Source organism: Alosa pseudoharengus, unplaced genomic scaffold (assembly GCF_046254945.1).
Source record: "Alosa pseudoharengus isolate Yale_2024_CS ecotype anadromous, Long Island Sound unplaced genomic scaffold, YU_APseudo_1.1 YU_APseudo_1.1_scf_9, whole genome shotgun sequence".
NCBI classification, from domain to species: domain Eukaryota; kingdom Metazoa; phylum Chordata; class Actinopteri; order Clupeiformes; family Clupeidae; genus Alosa; species Alosa pseudoharengus.
Window position 1 is genome coordinate 22,947,846 of NW_027468881.1, and position 16,196 is coordinate 22,964,041.

General features: G+C 46.9%; 1 protein-coding gene across 11 annotated transcripts in view; it reads right to left on the reverse strand.

Annotated features, from left to right (window-relative positions):
- anks1aa (ankyrin repeat and sterile alpha motif domain containing 1Aa) overlaps positions 1–16,196 on the reverse strand; it is a 106,701-nt gene that overhangs the window by 84,471 nt on the left and 6,034 nt on the right. For all 11 annotated transcript variants that reach the window (XM_076275884.1, XM_076275891.1, XM_076275890.1 and 8 more), the window contains exons 2-3: positions 3,609–3,689; positions 2,171–2,327 (exon numbers count right to left, since the gene is read on the reverse strand). In XM_076275884.1, the coding sequence (XP_076131999.1) occupies positions 2,171–2,327; positions 3,609–3,689 (238 nt within the window). The remainder of the gene's footprint in view (positions 1–2,170; positions 2,328–3,608; positions 3,690–16,196) is intronic.

The following is a 16,196-nucleotide window of genomic DNA, read 5'->3' on the forward strand; positions in this document are numbered from 1 at the left end:
ACACGCTCTCAATGTCCTTTAACGTGAACCGCCACAGTTAGGCCGCTGGGGTTAAAGCTGCATTTTCTAGTCTCTTTCTTAGTACACCACATCAATATATCATCAATATAATTAGAGGAATTATATTATATTAAAGGAGAATTCCGCAGCTTCTCACATAGATCTCTGTTTCGCGAGGTTACAGAGTACTGTCAGCAGAGACTTTCTAATGAGACACAGCACTCAAAAAATCCTCCATAGAAATGCATGGGGTTCGTTTGTAACGGCAATATGGCAGTTGTCCCACCCCTTCTGCGGCAAAGCGGCGACATGTAAATACATAGAGCCAATCATGTGGTGTGTTGTGAATACATAGAGCCAAATATGTGGTGTGTTGTGAATACATTGAGCCAATCATGGGGTGTGTTGTGAAGTAGGGATGTAACGGTATGAAAATTTAACCTCACGGTTATAGTGACCAAAATGATCACGGGTTTTCGGTAATATCGCGGTATTTTTAAAAGTGTGGTAGGCCTACACAAGCTGAAATATTTTCAAAAAGTGTCCCGTTCACTTTTTCATGTTTAATTGGCTATGTGTTTATAGCTTAACTCAGTGTTTCTCAAACTTTTACAGACCAAGGACCACTTAACCATTAGAAAAACCTCACGGACCACCTAGCTAATAGACACAATAGGCCTACTCACTGAACCACCTTGCTTATTGTCTTTGCACCTTGCTTATTGTGTCAGAGGATTCATTTCATTTAAATTGGCATAGCTTACATAGGCAGTGTTGCAGAACTGTTTGGATTTACATACAAGTTGGTTCAATATTGCAAACAACTCATCTATATTATTTTTTACAACGTCTGCTCGCGGACCACTTGGGATAGCTTGCGGACCACCAGTGGTCCCCGGACCACACTTTGAGAAACACTGGCTTAACTTACCCTACCATGACTTGGAGTTTGCTATTTCTGTTATTTAAATCCATCAATTAGACAACAGAATCAGTAGGGTACCAGTTTTGTTTCATTGTACCAGGCCTACTGTATGTCAAAAGCAGGCTCGGATGAAGCTGGGAAGGATTAAACACACGGTTAAACACCACGGTAATAATCCGTGATAATTATGATATTTCAAAAGAAAACGGTAATTGTTATCGTCAACATTTTTATCGCGATTTACCATTATACCGGTAATCGTTACATCCCTATTGTGAAGACATCGTGCCAATCATGTGTTGTTATCTCTCCGCTGGAGCAAGGTGGTCAGTACAAAAAACAACAGAAAAGATTGGTTCTACCTAGCTCGAGTTGCTGCAGCCAACAGCTTAAGCTGCCAGGCAGCGACAGCGCAACACTCTGGGAGCATGAACATGGGGGCTCATGAACGCGCCCCCAGAGTGTAGCACTGCAGCTGCCTGGAAGCTCTAACTGTCGGCTGCAGCAACTCGAGCTATGCAGAACTGATTGTTTTAGTTTGTTTTCAGCAACGACAGTACTCGGTGACCTCGAGAAACAGAGAGCTATGTAAAAAATGGCCGAAATTCTCCTTTAAATCCATAGTTCTAGAAGCAGTTCTTCTGCACGTTTGCCAGCGCTTGCTGGAGAGAATGACTGACAACACGGCTTCGTTACTGTAACAAACTGGAGCTGTGTCTGCCGTGTGAAAGGGGCTGCTTGCATCATGTTGACACATGCCACAGATGAGCATTACAGCTGACCACGAGAGGAAACAGGAAGGAGAACAGTCAAAGGGGGAAACTAACTCTGAAATCGTGCAGCCCCTAAAAGGACCTCTTACCATCTCACAGACACACAGACACACAGACACACACACACACACACACTCTCACTCTCACTCTCACTCTCTGATTTGTCATCAGGTGAATTGTTGCCCAAATTCTTTCAGCAAGTTTTGTGATGGAACCTGTCTAAGAGCACATAGGTGGCTAGGGGTTGGCTGGGGTCAGTGAGGTCCTATAATGTAGAATACCATTATAACAAAGGGGCTTCCAGTACAGTGCTCAACCATCAGGGCAGAACTGTCAGTGGAAATTGTGGCAATGGAGACCTGCTGTGAACGTCAACATGGATGTGTGTGTGTGTGTGTGTGTGTGTGTGTGTGTGTGTGTGTGTGTGTGTGTGAGGATGGGTTAAAGTGAGGGAGGCAGCAGACAGACAGACCTGTTCGTTAAGCTTGGGGTGCGAGGGACCCTGGTGGATGAGCAGCCGGACGATGCGTTCATCACCCTTCCAGGCAGCCAGATGTAGCGGGTAGCAGCCTTTGTTGTCGGCCATGTTGGTGAGGGCCTCATTGCGCAGTAGTAGCTCCACCACTTCACTGCTCTCAGACACACGGAGAGAGAAAACAACAACACCGATGATTAGATGGCGTCTAAACAACGCGCGTGTGTATGTGTGTGTGTGTGTGTGTGTGTGTGTGTGTGTGTGTGTGTGTGTGTGTGTGCGTGTGTGTGTGTGTGCGTGCATGTGTGTGTGTGCACATTTATATGCATGTGTGTATTGCTCCATTTTCCTTTCTGGTAACAAAATATGCTTTGTTATGCGTTATGCAAAATTAGGTGGAAATTGAAAATAAAACCGAAAAAACAAACCAAAACAAACCAAACAAACAGCAATAGCTACAGCACCAACACAGTAATTTAAAGGAGGAGGGAGAATGTTCCTCGGAGTTCATTATGTGGGAGTTTTGGGGTCACCCCTTTTGGATTTGCTAATTAGCCCAATTAATGAAGCAGGGGGTTAAAGTAATGAGTGAGAATCGCATATGCTTCAGTGCATGAACGAGGCTGAAGAAAAAAAAAAATACATGCCGTTAGTCGCCAAAGCTTCCCCTCCACTCGCTATGTTTATGAATGACCTCCTGTATTAGCACACTGGTGTGCTTCGACTGGCTTGATGGGTCATTTGCGAACACATCAAAGGTGCTAAATCACATTTGATTGCTACACCTCAGCTTGGGTTAACTGATGGAAGGGTTGGATTAAATGCACTCTACACAATGCCATCCAATTCTGTATGCCCCTAGTGCCCATCTAGACTCCACTCAGCCTTATAGTCCTTTAACAGTTATAAATGACCTACTGTGGAGCTGGTAGAGTGGTATTCTTTTAAATGGCCCAATTAGTGGGGCAATTTGCTTAAACATGTTGTGAGAAGACATGTGGAGAACATTAGGCAGAACGCAGTCGGATTTGGACAGGAACCGGTGTGGTTCTGGCGGGCGGGCCAAGAACGGTTCCGGAGTCAGGTCATATATCCGGCTCTTGTGGGTGAACTGCACTGTGTGAGAGCGCGGCAGCACTGCGGCGCTGTGTAAACATGCAGCCTTGAGATTAGATTTGTGCTCCAGTTTGGGGAGTGTCCAGGTTCTTACTCCGCGCACTTACCTTGTTGCCAAATCACTATTTGTGCTTTTTTTTTTTTAACACAGGGGTGTAGAGTAGGCCTGGCAAAGGGATTCTGTCACTAGGGCATGCAGGAGCAACACTCAATTTTGGCTGGCCATAGCATGCACACACATGCACGCACATGCACGCACATGCATGCACGCACACGAGGCCAATTTGGAGATAAGAAGAGGGGGAGAAAGTAGCCCCACCTGTGTCCATTGAGTGCTGCATGGTGAAGAGGAGTGTATCCAGTGCTGTCCACACAGTTCACATTGGGGCCCCTCCAAATACTGCGAACAGAAATAAACAACACAACAACATCAAACACGTGGCACACACACACACACGCATGCAAAATACATCACTACACACAGTACAAGGCACATCAGTGATTCACAAGGTATGAATGATTTGTGAGTAAGCCCTCGTTCCGTTGGCCAGAGCAGGATACACCCATTGTACACTCTATGAGGTGTGAGTCAGATTGGACCTTGAACCCGGGCCAGACTAGACAGCCTCCTAAGCTCATTACAGCCAAGTCACGCTAAGAGGGGGGGGGGGGTAGGCAACAACACTCCAGCTCGCCTGGCGCGCCAGCCTGCGTCTCCCCTGCTCTATTTTTAAAAAGCCAAAGCTGCATCCCCTGTCAAGGCGACGTTCGCTTGCTGCGTGTTCAGTTAAGGGGACTTGTCAAATCTGTGTTGCAAACTCTGCAGCCCGAAGCCTTCCCACAGCAGGGGAGGATGGGACAGGGAGGGGAGGGGAGGGTTACACATTACGCAACCCAACCAACATTAGTTATGGTGAAATTGCCTTGCATAAAACACTCAATTTTACCCGTCTTTTAAAGCCTGTGTGAACCAGTTCAGGCCTAATCTTAGAGCTGTGGTTTAGTACAGTACATGTCTGAAGACCTCAGTCCAAACCTTAATGTCTATTTCATTTCGTCCTTGGCCAACTGACAGGTACATCAGCTGGATTGGTGAGCAAGGATACCCAGTGCCTTACTCACTGTAGGAAGCTGCCTCATTGGTACTTAATAATGTTTAGTGCCTCTTCTGAACTCTGACTGGCACTGTGGTGGTGGTGAAGATGATGAGGGGGGGGGGGGTGTGTCAGTCAGTCAGTCCGACGGAATGCAGCAGGAGGAGCTCCTCTCAGAGAGGGAGCCATGACACAAGGGGAGAGGAATGAGGAAAGAGCATAGGGAGGCTACGAGACAGGTAGTCTCTTTACCAGACAGTGAGGAATGGACACACACACACACACACACACACACACACACACACACACACACACACACACACACACACACACACACACACACACACACACACACACACACACACACACACACACACACACACACACACACACACACACACACACACACACACACACACACACACACACACACACACACACACACACACACACACACACACAATTATTGCGCAGCATACTATTTGCACCCAAGACAAATCATTTTTAAACTGTTCTTTGACTATTGCCCTTCTATGCTTTTAGCTATTCTGTTTGCTTGTCTGAATGACCTCTGTGTAAGAAAAGCGCTATATAAATAAAGCTGACTTGACTTGACTTGACAACACAATGCTTTCCGTGGTGGTTGGGGCATCTGTGGTTGGGACGTCTGCTAAAAACATCTTCACAGCTTAACAAAAACTGTGACATGTGTTGTTTAGCAACCACTACTCAGCATCCACTGCTCTTCTGGCACACATAACCAACCACAGAGCGGCACATACATGGTTGAGTAGTGCTGGTAGCCTGTGGCCCTCAAAGCCATTTAGACAGTGCTGGCATACTGAAACACACCCCTGGGGCCCATACACATACACGACACACAAACACATTGATGGCAAAACATCACACAAGGAAGGTAGGTACCAATCTGAGACGAACAATAAAACAAAACTGTAACACACTTATTTATAAAGAGCAAAACAGAGAGAAGCACTCTTCTGGCAGTGCTTTGCAATCTCATTACTGTTGCAACACTGCTGGAGAGGGGAGGGGGGAGGGGAGGAGAAAGAGGAGAAAGAGGTGAGGAGAGGAGAGGAGAGGAGAGGAAAGGAGGGAGGAGAGAGATAAGGGGAGGAGAGGAGTGAGGAGAGGAGAGGAGAGGAGTAAGATAAGGAGAGGAAAGGAGTCAGATGATGAGTAGAGGAGAGGAGAGGAGTGGAGTAAGATGAGGAGAGGAGAGGAGTAAAATGATGAGATTAGAGAGGAGTAAGATGATAAGAAGAGAGGAGAGGAGTAAGATGAGGAGAGGAGAGGAGAGGAGAGGAGTAAGATGATGAGAAGAGAGGAGAGGAGTAAGATGAGGAGAGGAGAGGAGAGGAGAGGAGTAAGATGATGAGAAGAGAGGAGAGGAGTAAGAAGAGAATAAGAGAGGGGAGAGAAGGAAAGGAGAGGAGAGGAGAGGAAAGCAATTAAATGAGAGAAGTAGGGATGCACCGAATCCAGGATTCGGTTTCGGATTCGGCCGAATATTGGATTTTTTGACGGGGTTCGGTTTCTGCCGAACCTTAGAATTTTTCCCCACCGAACCGAACCCTACGCTTACACTATGCGCGCTACACTGGTCGACGTCATGACGGCGCCTTTGATTATAGGAAGGTGTTTACGTAGGTGGCCCGTTCGAATGCAGTAGCTCAGGCTGTGTGAGTGAGAAAGTGAAAATGGAACTCGTGAGCAGAAAAAGTGTTGTTTGGCAGTACTTTCAGTCCAAAGAAGGTGATTCTAGTCGAGCTACATGTTCAATTTGCAGTTAAAATAAAATAAAATAAAATATACACTGCTGTGGATGTTATTTACTTCATAAATGTGTTTACTGTGTTAATGGACTGAGGATGGAGTAGGATTCGGTATTCGGTTTCGGATTCGGCAGAATCTTAACCAGTGGATTCGGTATTCGGCCGAACCCCAAAAATCGGGATTCGGTGCATCCCTAGAGAGAAGCAAGGGAAGGGGAGGAGAGGAGTGATGAGAGGAGAGGAGAGGAGTAAGATAAGGAGAGGAAAGGAGTAAAATGATGAGGAGAGGAGAGGAGTAAGATGAGGAGAGGAGAGGAGAGGAGTAAGATAAGGAGAGGAGAGGAGTAAGATGAGGAGAGGAGAGGAGTAAAATGAGGAGATTACTGGAGAGGAGTAAGATGATGAGAAGAGAGGAGAGGAGAGGAGTACGATGAGGAGAGGAGTAAGATGATGAGAAGAGAGGAGAGGAGTAAGATGAGGAGAGGAGAGGAAAGGAGTGGAGTAAGATGATGAGAAGAGAGAAGAGGAGTAAGATGAGAATAAGAGAGGGGAGAGAAGGAAAGGAGAGGAGAGGAGAGGAGAGGAGAGGAAAGGAGTGGAGTAAGATGATGAGAAGAGAGAAGAGGAGTAAGATGAGAATAAGAGAGGGGAGAGAAGGAAAGGAGAGGAGAGGAGAGGAGAGGATAGGAGAGGAGAGGAGAGGAGAGGAAAGCAATGTAATGAGAGGAGCAAGGGGAGGGGAAACATCATTGTTGGGGACATGGCATTATAAATCTGCTCCAGAGAGAGCGAGCGAGCGTGCTCACAGAACGCCTGCCTGCCCGCCCAGAGGATAAATATAGCCCCTGCCGCACTCATACACTTAAGCCCGACTCTCCGCATCTCAAGATCATTTGCTTCTGTTAATCTGCGAGAGGGTGCAGTAATTAAACGGCACACAACCAGGCTTTCCTGAGCCGCCAGCAGCCCGAGGAGCACAACCAGCAGCAGCGCATCAGGGCAGCAGAGGAGCTTTGCTGTGCCCGACGCAACGCCGGCTTTGGAAAAGCCATGGCGAGGAAGACGAGGAAGAGGGAGCAGGAGCGCATCCTAAATAAATGATGGGAGTCAGGCGGGTTCCACTTGCTGGGTGCATAACCACCATACCCAGGGTTTTCCACAGATATGACACCATCCCCATGATCTCGTGGCAATGTTTCTAAATCTGCCACAACCAGAGTCACACAGTCTGGGATGTTATGACACAATGTGGTGGTTATTATGCTGCTCTGTTTTGCAAAAAAATATTTTTGACCTTGTGGTGTAATCAGTATGTTCAGCACAATCAGTGGTGATTGTCTCTGACTAAAGATGCTTAACAATATAACATTCAATACAACTTTATTGATTTACGTAGCACCATTAACAATAAGCAAATTAGCTTATAGCCTGTCGAGAGCCTCTGCTTCTTAACCACTGCATGATTTAAATAGGCTTGCCTTCTTATATTGATGTAGCAAGCCAAATTAATGTACTGTTGCAACCCTTCCTCTCATCAGAAAAACAAACCCGGTGAACCCAGGCAAAAAGGTGTAGTGTACAGATACACACAAACACACAAACACACACACACACACACACACACACACACGCACACACGGATGCACACAGTATCACGGCCGTGTTTTCTTGCCGAATGACATCATGACTCATCACCACAAATGTCTCCTGTTTGTCACGTTCAGCAAGGGTGACATCACCCACATCCACATGGCTGACCCTACTGAAGGGGGGTGTCATGACAGGAGAAGAAGAGAAGAGAGAGAAATAGAGGAAGAGAGGGAGAGAGGAGAATGAGGTAGAGGAAGAGAGGGAGGAGAGAGAGAGGTAGAGGAAGAGAGGGAGGAGAGAGAGAGAATGAGGTAGAGTAAGAGAGGGAGGAGAGAGAGAGGTAGAGGAAGAGATGGAGGAGAGAGAGAGGAGAATGAGGTAGAGGGAGAGAGGGAGGAGAGAGAGAGGTAGAGGAAGAGAGGGAGGAGAGAGAGAGGAGAATGAGGTAGAGGGAGGAGAGAGAGTGGTAGAGGAAGAGAGGGAGGAGAGAGAGAGGAGAATGAGGTAGAGGAAGAGAGGGAGGAGAGAGCGAGGTAGAGAAAGAGAGAGGAGAAAGAGAGGAGAATGAGGTAGAGGTAGAGAGGGAGGAGAGAGAGGTAGAGAAAGAGAGGGCAGAGAGAGAGAGGAGAATAAGGTAGAGGGAGAGAGGGAGGAGAGAGAGAGGGAGAGGAAGAGAGGGAGGAGAGAGAGAGGAGAATGAGGTAGAGGGAGCGAGGGAGGAGAGAGAGTGGTAGAGGAAGAGAGGGAGGAGAGAGAGAGGAGAATGAGGTAGAGGAAGAGAGGGAGGAGAGAGCGAGGTAGAGAAAGAGAGGGAGGAGAGAGGAAAGAGATAGATGAAGAGAGGAAGAGAGAAGAGTGAGGTAGAGGGAGAGAGAGAGAGGTAGAGGAAGAGAGGAGAGTGAGGTAGAGGGAGAGGGAGAGAGGGGAGAGAGAGGTAGAGGAAGAGAGTGAGGAGAGAGGAGAGAGGTATAGAAAGAGAGGGAGAGAGAAGAGTGAGGTAGAGGAAGAGAGGGAGGGAGAGAGGAGAGCGAGTTAGAGGAAGAGAGAGAGAGAGAGAGAGAGAGAGGAGAGGGAGGTAGAGGGAGAGAGGGAGAGAGGAGAGCGAGGTAGAGGAAGAGAGGGAGAGAGAGAGAGAGGAGAGTGAGGTAGAGGGAGAAAGGGAGAGATGAGAGCGAGGTAAAGGAAGAGGGAGAGGAGAGCGAGGGACACATCAAGCCAGGCGACAGGATGCTCCTCTCCATGGCGTCACGCCAACATGGCTTTGATGTGGCTCTGGGCTCCTGTTTTTGTTCCTGTTACAGGCATCCTTCAGTGCAGCTACAACAAAAAACAGCCCAGCTCTCATAATAGCCCTCAGCTACAGCCTGCAATTATGCACCACCGAGAGCACAGCCTCATTAAATAAGTGTCTGTCAGCCTGGGGGTGATGTGTGTGTGTATGTGGGGGGGGCTCTCCATTTCTGTCTTGGATGGGAACTGAGCTGACGGTGCGCCAACGTCTCTCTTCACGGTCATCAAGGTCTGAGTCTGAAAGCGCCACAGCAGTCAGTCAAACTGCAGGACACACACACACACACACACACACACACACATACAAACCCTCCATGGCTACGGTTTGAGGCATGGCGGGTGATTTCTAGCTCCTTGGCAGGGTAGAGACTAGAAGGTGAAAAACCAGGGGAGATAAGGGGAGGGGGGAGTTATCAAGGCAACCCTCTCAATAACCACCGCCACCACTAGCCCCACTGACAGTCTGGATGGGGGCACTCAAGCAGATCTCCCTGCGCAACCCCAGAAAAATGCCCCCGCGTCTCCTCTGACTAGCTTCATCGCGCCACTCTGCACCGCATCGTGCCAATCTCCACCGCACCGTGCCGCACCACACCACACCAGGCTTAGCCCAGAGAGCCAGAGCTGTCTGGCAGTGCGACACGGAGCTGAGCAAAGCTGCACCATTTCCAGCGTCATGCCCACTGAACACATCAGGGGCTAAAAGCAAGGCAGCAAAAACAAACACTGGCCGCCAGTAGCTGGCCCAGATTACAATAATGAAGAGAGAGAGAGAGAGAGAGAGGTAAAGGGCAAGAAAGAAAGGAGAGAGAAAGAGATTGAGAGAGAGCAAGAGAGATGAAGGGAGAGCAAGAGAGAGAGAGAGAGAGAAGGAGGGAAGAGAGAAAAGAGAGAGAAAGTGTGGGGGTTGGGAGGGGGCTTTTACATAACAGCTTACTGCTGAATGCATTCCCACATCAAAACTCCCATCATTCTGTTGTTATGCATTTAAAAAAAGTGGACATGGACATTTTCCCAAAAAAAGGGACGTGAAGAGGTATTATGGAAATTGAGTGGAAAGGGGATGAATGCTATCTTTTGGGAGGGGAGGAGAACTGCGTGGGGTGGGGGGGTTACACTGAAAAGAAGAGGAAGTAGCAGACACAACTAAGACCAACACAATTAAAATGCAAAGCTGTCTTCTTTCTCAGCGTGCTAAAGCACTGCTGGGGTCTGGAGGGGTCTGTATCTGTGTGTGTGCGTGCGTGCGTGCGTGCGTGCGTGCGTGCGTGCGTGCGTGCGTGTGTGTGTGTGTGAGGGAGAGCGAAAGAGCGCGAGAGATGCTACCCGGTTCACCTCCACAACATCTGTACTCTGGAACTCAAGGGCATGAGTCAGTTCCCCCCCCCCATCCACCTCATCCTCTTAGGGAGAGAGAGAGGAGAGAGATGCACTGATGATGACTGGACAAAAGAATGGCTCTAAGGAAATGGGGAGAGGCAATGCCGTAGGGAGGGTAGGAGGGGGTTGTGTGAAGAAGGTGGTGGTGGCGGTGGTGGGTGTTGGAGATATGGGAGCTGCTGCTGCTGGTGGAGGCGAAGGCAAGAGGCCCCTTGTGTGCATGGGAACTGATTTAAGAACTCCAGCAGCGTGAAAGGAAAAGCTAATCCTTCATTTCCCTCAGGGGATATCGGCTTGATGAAGCTGGAGTTTGAAAGAGATTCGCCGGCTGTAATTTTGGTGGCGCATAAAGCTTTGGGAGAGTGAAAGAGTGAGACAAGGGGAGAGAGGGATGAACAGAGAGAGAGAGAGAGAGAGGGAGAGAGAGGAAATAGAGAGGGAGAGAGAGAAAGTGAGTGAGGGAGTGGGAAATTAGTGTTACAGAATGAGAGTGAGAAACAAGAAGTGAGAAAACAGAAACTGAGATGGTGAAGACAGTGGTTAAACAATATTTGTTGTGTTTTAGCCTTACGTTCACACAAGGGCGACATTTTAAAATGTATTTATGAAAACGGTTCCCAAATGAAGACTTCCCAAAAAAACTGATAGAGCTTTTCTGATAATGGTGATGACATGGCTCTAATTTTATCCCAATAGTTTTAAGCTGAGTGCCACCCCCCAAAACCTCTACCACATCCTGCTGCAATGAATAGAAAACCATGACACAACATCTTGGTGTATTCAATATAGTGATGCTAAATGCTACCAACTTAAAGTTCACTTAGCAGGGGAAATGCTGTTTGCTCAAACCATGTTCTGTTGAATAAATATCTCATGGTGGTACCCCTTTAATGATAATTTTGTTTAATTGTAGTCTAGTATTAGTTGTAGGCTAGGCTATAAAATGTCCTAGCTAGCAGCAGTTTTTTAAATTTACTTTCCCATTTGTGGGCACAAATGAGTTCTCTAAATGCTGTTGTGTGGATGCAAATCTTTCTGAAAACGGAGAAAAATGTCATGTGAGCATGTGAGCAAGAGTGAGTGTCTGAATGTGTCCATGACAGACTGATAAAAGGCAGAGAGAGAGTGTAGTGCAGATCATTTGATTTACTTCCTCATTCTGAGTGTGCAGGCAGACCACAGAACCTCATAGCTTCACTGAAATGTCCTCCTGGCACCTCTCTTTCACCCTGTTTTTCATCCACACTACACTCGTTTTCAAAACAGAGCCGCAGGTCCAGCTGACCTGCAATTTTCCTCAGACAAGACCATTGAAGCATGGAGATCTAAACAAGGGCCTTGGCACTCATAAAAACACTATTAAAAGGCTTGAGCAGTTGCAGAATTGCTACACACATGACCATGGCCAAAAAAGCTCAACAGACGCTTCTGCAGGGCCTAAGCTTCCCTAGCAGGCCAGTTCCTCGTACGTGATCTGTCCGAAAGAATAAATACCAATAAAGGAAGTGCTCGGAGAGGAAAAAAAGAGGACAAATGAACAACACACACACACACACACACACACACACACACACACACACACACACACACACACACACACACACACACACACACACACACACACACACACACACACTCTGGAGGGAAGTCTGCAGGTGAGAGTGGTGCAGAAGGCCCCGGTGTCGGACAGATTTCTCCAGGAGCCAATTAGAGAGCTGTGGCCACCCAGCGAGGGACTAGGTCCTCAGAGGGCCTCGGGGCGCTCTGCCCAGCGGTGTCTGCCTGGCACACTTCGGTGTCTGCCAGGGCAATTGGGTTTAATTAAGCATACGAGGACAGGGTGCTGGGAGCAGATGCGATGCTGGCACAGACCCGGCTTATTGGTATTCAGCAGCAAAACGCCCACCCAGAGGACCAGTGTTGGGCAGGGCAGAGCAGGGCTGGGCTGGGCTGGGCCTTCCTCTCGTCTTCGTCTCAGCTGCTGCCCCCCCACCGCCACCCCACCCCCTCCTAAAGTGCATTACCTGCCAACATCTCACCCATGACGGATTACAAGACAATGAAATCATATCAGGTCATCAAGCATACAGGGCAGAGGGAGTTCATATTGTCCCTGACAGATGTATGGCTGGACTTCAAAGCCTGAATAAAATGTGAATAAAAAAAAACAATATCCATCAATAATTAAAGTCATAGCCCACTTACTGTGAAAGAATGAAATGATTAAAATCAGCCAAATGATATTGAACAAATGGCAAACATTTGAGTTGCAGGACTATACTGAAATCATAAATGATTAAAAGAAATATTTTATGCAATAATAAAACTGATCATTGAGCCTCTTTTGCAGATCACTGTCTGCCACAAATAAACAGTTCATCATACAGTAAACAGTTTTGAGATATCCTGAATTACAACTGAAAGAGGGACCACACTACACACCAAACTGTGCCATCAACCCACCCAGAAGAGATGCTCTCTTTGTGTTAGAAACAGGCATGCATGGTATTCGAACCCACACCCATGAATGCTTGTGTGTGTGTGTGTATGTCCATGCCTGGCAGCATCTGTGCTGAGGCAGGACGCTTTATGGCTTTAAACAGCTCTCTCACACACACACACACACACACACACACACACACACACACACACACACACACACACACACACACACACACACACACACACACACACACACACACACACACACACACACACACACACACACACACACACACACACACACACACACACACACACACACACACGTGCACTCAGAGCTAAGCTAACAGGAGAAAAACACTACAGCTCCATGTTCATTTGCATTAAGCATTTACATTAGCAATGTTCCAGTCAGGAGGATAGGGGAAAGTGTTTGGGGGAAGCTTTAGCAAGAGTACATTTGTTCATCATTACAATCTTTTTTTCTAGGCCACGATACCTTCTGTGGTCCACTCGGTTCTATGTACCATTATGGCAGATGGTGTCAGAGCAAAAACTGTGTGTTTTTTTTCCCCCCTTCTGCATTTTCTCCTCTTCATTAATTTTGTTTACATTTCCATATCAAACATCTGTTTACGTTCCAATCAGTCTTCATCAAGTCTAGTGCATCAACAAAGATTTCACATGGTTTAATCCAGCGACTCCAACAAAACGCAGTACAAGGATAAACAGAAGGCAATCCCGCAGACACACATGATCCAGATCTCCCATCTGAAAATAGCCCTCAAACTTTTGTCTGCTCCAGTTTCCTTTTTTTTTTGGTGATTTCCTCCCAAAAGTGGCACAGTCCAAGATAACCAGCTGACAGTGAGAAGCCTATTTTAGGATTAAGCTCTCATTAGCGCCCAAGAAAAGTCAAACGTGCAACATGTCGTCAAAGTCACACCCTCATGCGACAATCATAAAACATGGGGCACCGGCTACTGGGCCTATAACTGGACACATGTGTGGGTGACTCAGTACAGCAATAGACACTGATGACATCTTGCTCCAGATGTAGTAGTTTCAATGGGCCAAAGAAGTCTATCAGGAAGAGTATCTAATCTGGTCACACAAAGGCTCAAACCTGCCCACAACCACATCAGAAACTAGGTGTAGCTCCCACACCAGTTACTAGTTTCCTCTCTTCTCAGAGATGCACCTACCGCAAACCCCACACAACGTCGTCACACAACCTCCACACAGAAGAGAGGCGGCTAACGCTAACTGTGAGACAAGTCAGCAGGACAGCAAGAGATGCAGGTGCATCTCAAAACATTAGGATATCATCATGGAAAATTCCATTGCCCTTCTCAAGTCGAGATTTCTGTACAGTGTTTCCCACAGAATTGAATTATATCTGTGGTGGTAGATTTGCAGAATTAACTTGAATGCAACAGTTTTTAGCGCAGCGTGGTTATGATGCAGATTTAAGCACGGTTTAGCCAGTCGCCTTTATGTCAACAATTGCAGGACTGTTAAGGTTTTCTTTAAACTTGCAGGTAGGTTTGTTGAGCGACAAGGGGAGGCTGTGCAAAGGTGCACATACTGTAGCTCTACAATGAACAAATTCCATCGAATTTAAATAGTACGACATGGAAAATCATTGTGTGGTGGTCAATGTTGATATTGTGGTGGGCCGCCACAAATAACTCAATGTTTGGGAAACACTGCTGTAGTACAAATTCTTTATTCTAATATTTTGATATACTGGATTTTGTATTTCCATGAGCTGTAAACTGTAATCATCAAGATTAGAATAATTCAGATAAAACAAAAAAAAGGCGGGGGGATGGGTTGTTGGTGAACTTTTCCTTTCCATGATTTTTGAGATGCACCCGTAAAGTCACATCTCCTCCTAAAAGTGCTTTAATAAAACCGCAATCTGCCTGATATAGCTTTTATAGCAACTTCTAGAGAACTACTAAATGAGTAAGTTCTGCATAAGAAGAGGGAGAGCGTGGTGTTTTGTGTACTTTTAGACACATGTGGGAGGTGCATCTTGCTCTGCTGAATGCAGACAGAATAACATCTTGCAGAGAGCCTTTAACTGCTTTCTCAGTGCAGCCATTATTCCAAATATCCTTTTTTTACCCAACAAATAAAACTCGTTTGAAGCTGGTTTGACGGGTTTGTTTTACCCCCCTCGCATTTCAGATGTTAGGCAGTGAAATCAGCAGGTGGGCAAGAGACTGCTAGAGACAGCAAAGTCAGGCTAAACCAACAAAAACAGTTAGAGAGACAGAGAAAACAGACATAGGCATGCAGAAAGAGACAGGCAGAAAGAGAGGAGGAGAGAGAAAAAAAAGAGAGAAAAAAAAGTCAGTCACATCTTGGACGCTGACCCCCTGACTATGAGACATTCAGTCTCTGAGAGACACAAACATACTTACACAGACAAAACACAGCCGCAGAAGCGCTGGCTTGACCGACTGTAACGTCCAACAAACACGTTTTTGTTTGCTGGGGTCACACAGCTTCTGCTGTGCGCAGAGTCAGAAGGGTCATGCAAACAAGCCTTAGAGCCATTTCCTGGGAGGTGGCCATTTTTTTTTTCCACTGGAGAACAGGCCTCGTTGTGCCAGAGTGAAAGCCTCGTTGCGCGTTTATCACACAGCAACAACAGAGGCGAGATATAAATATCAGTGTTTGCCCAAGGAAGTAATGTGTCAGTGCTTTTCCGAGTTAAGATTAGTCTCTATTTGAGACTAGTACGCTTGAGGAAGGACAGACCACAAATGAATTTAACAACCTTCGCCACTGTGACAAGACAGGAAAAACAAGGCTGTGACTATGCTACTGAAGTAGTCTTGAGAGAGACTAGACACGGAAATAACAGCACAATAAAAAAGATGGTTCAATCATGCCTCCCAGCAGGACAGCCTCTACAGACATCAAACATGACGAATTCCAAAAAGACTAGCTGCTCTTGTTGATTTTTAACAGGCATCTGCATCTGTTGCAAAGACTTCCCTGGACAACAATCTGACACCTTCAATTCATATTAATAAGTATAAGTATATAAGTAAGTATATATACTCTTTTGAAATTTGGTCTCTGCATTTATCCCAATCCGTGAATTAGTGAAACACACTCAGCACACAGTGAACACACAGTGAGGTGAAGCACACACTAATCCCAGCGCAGTGAGCTGCCTGCAACAACAGCGGAGCTTGGGGAGCAGTGAGGGGTTAGGTGCCTTGCTCAAGGGCACTTCAGCCGTGCCTGCTGGTCGGGGTTCGAACCGGCAACCCTCCGATTACAAGTGCGAAGCGCTAA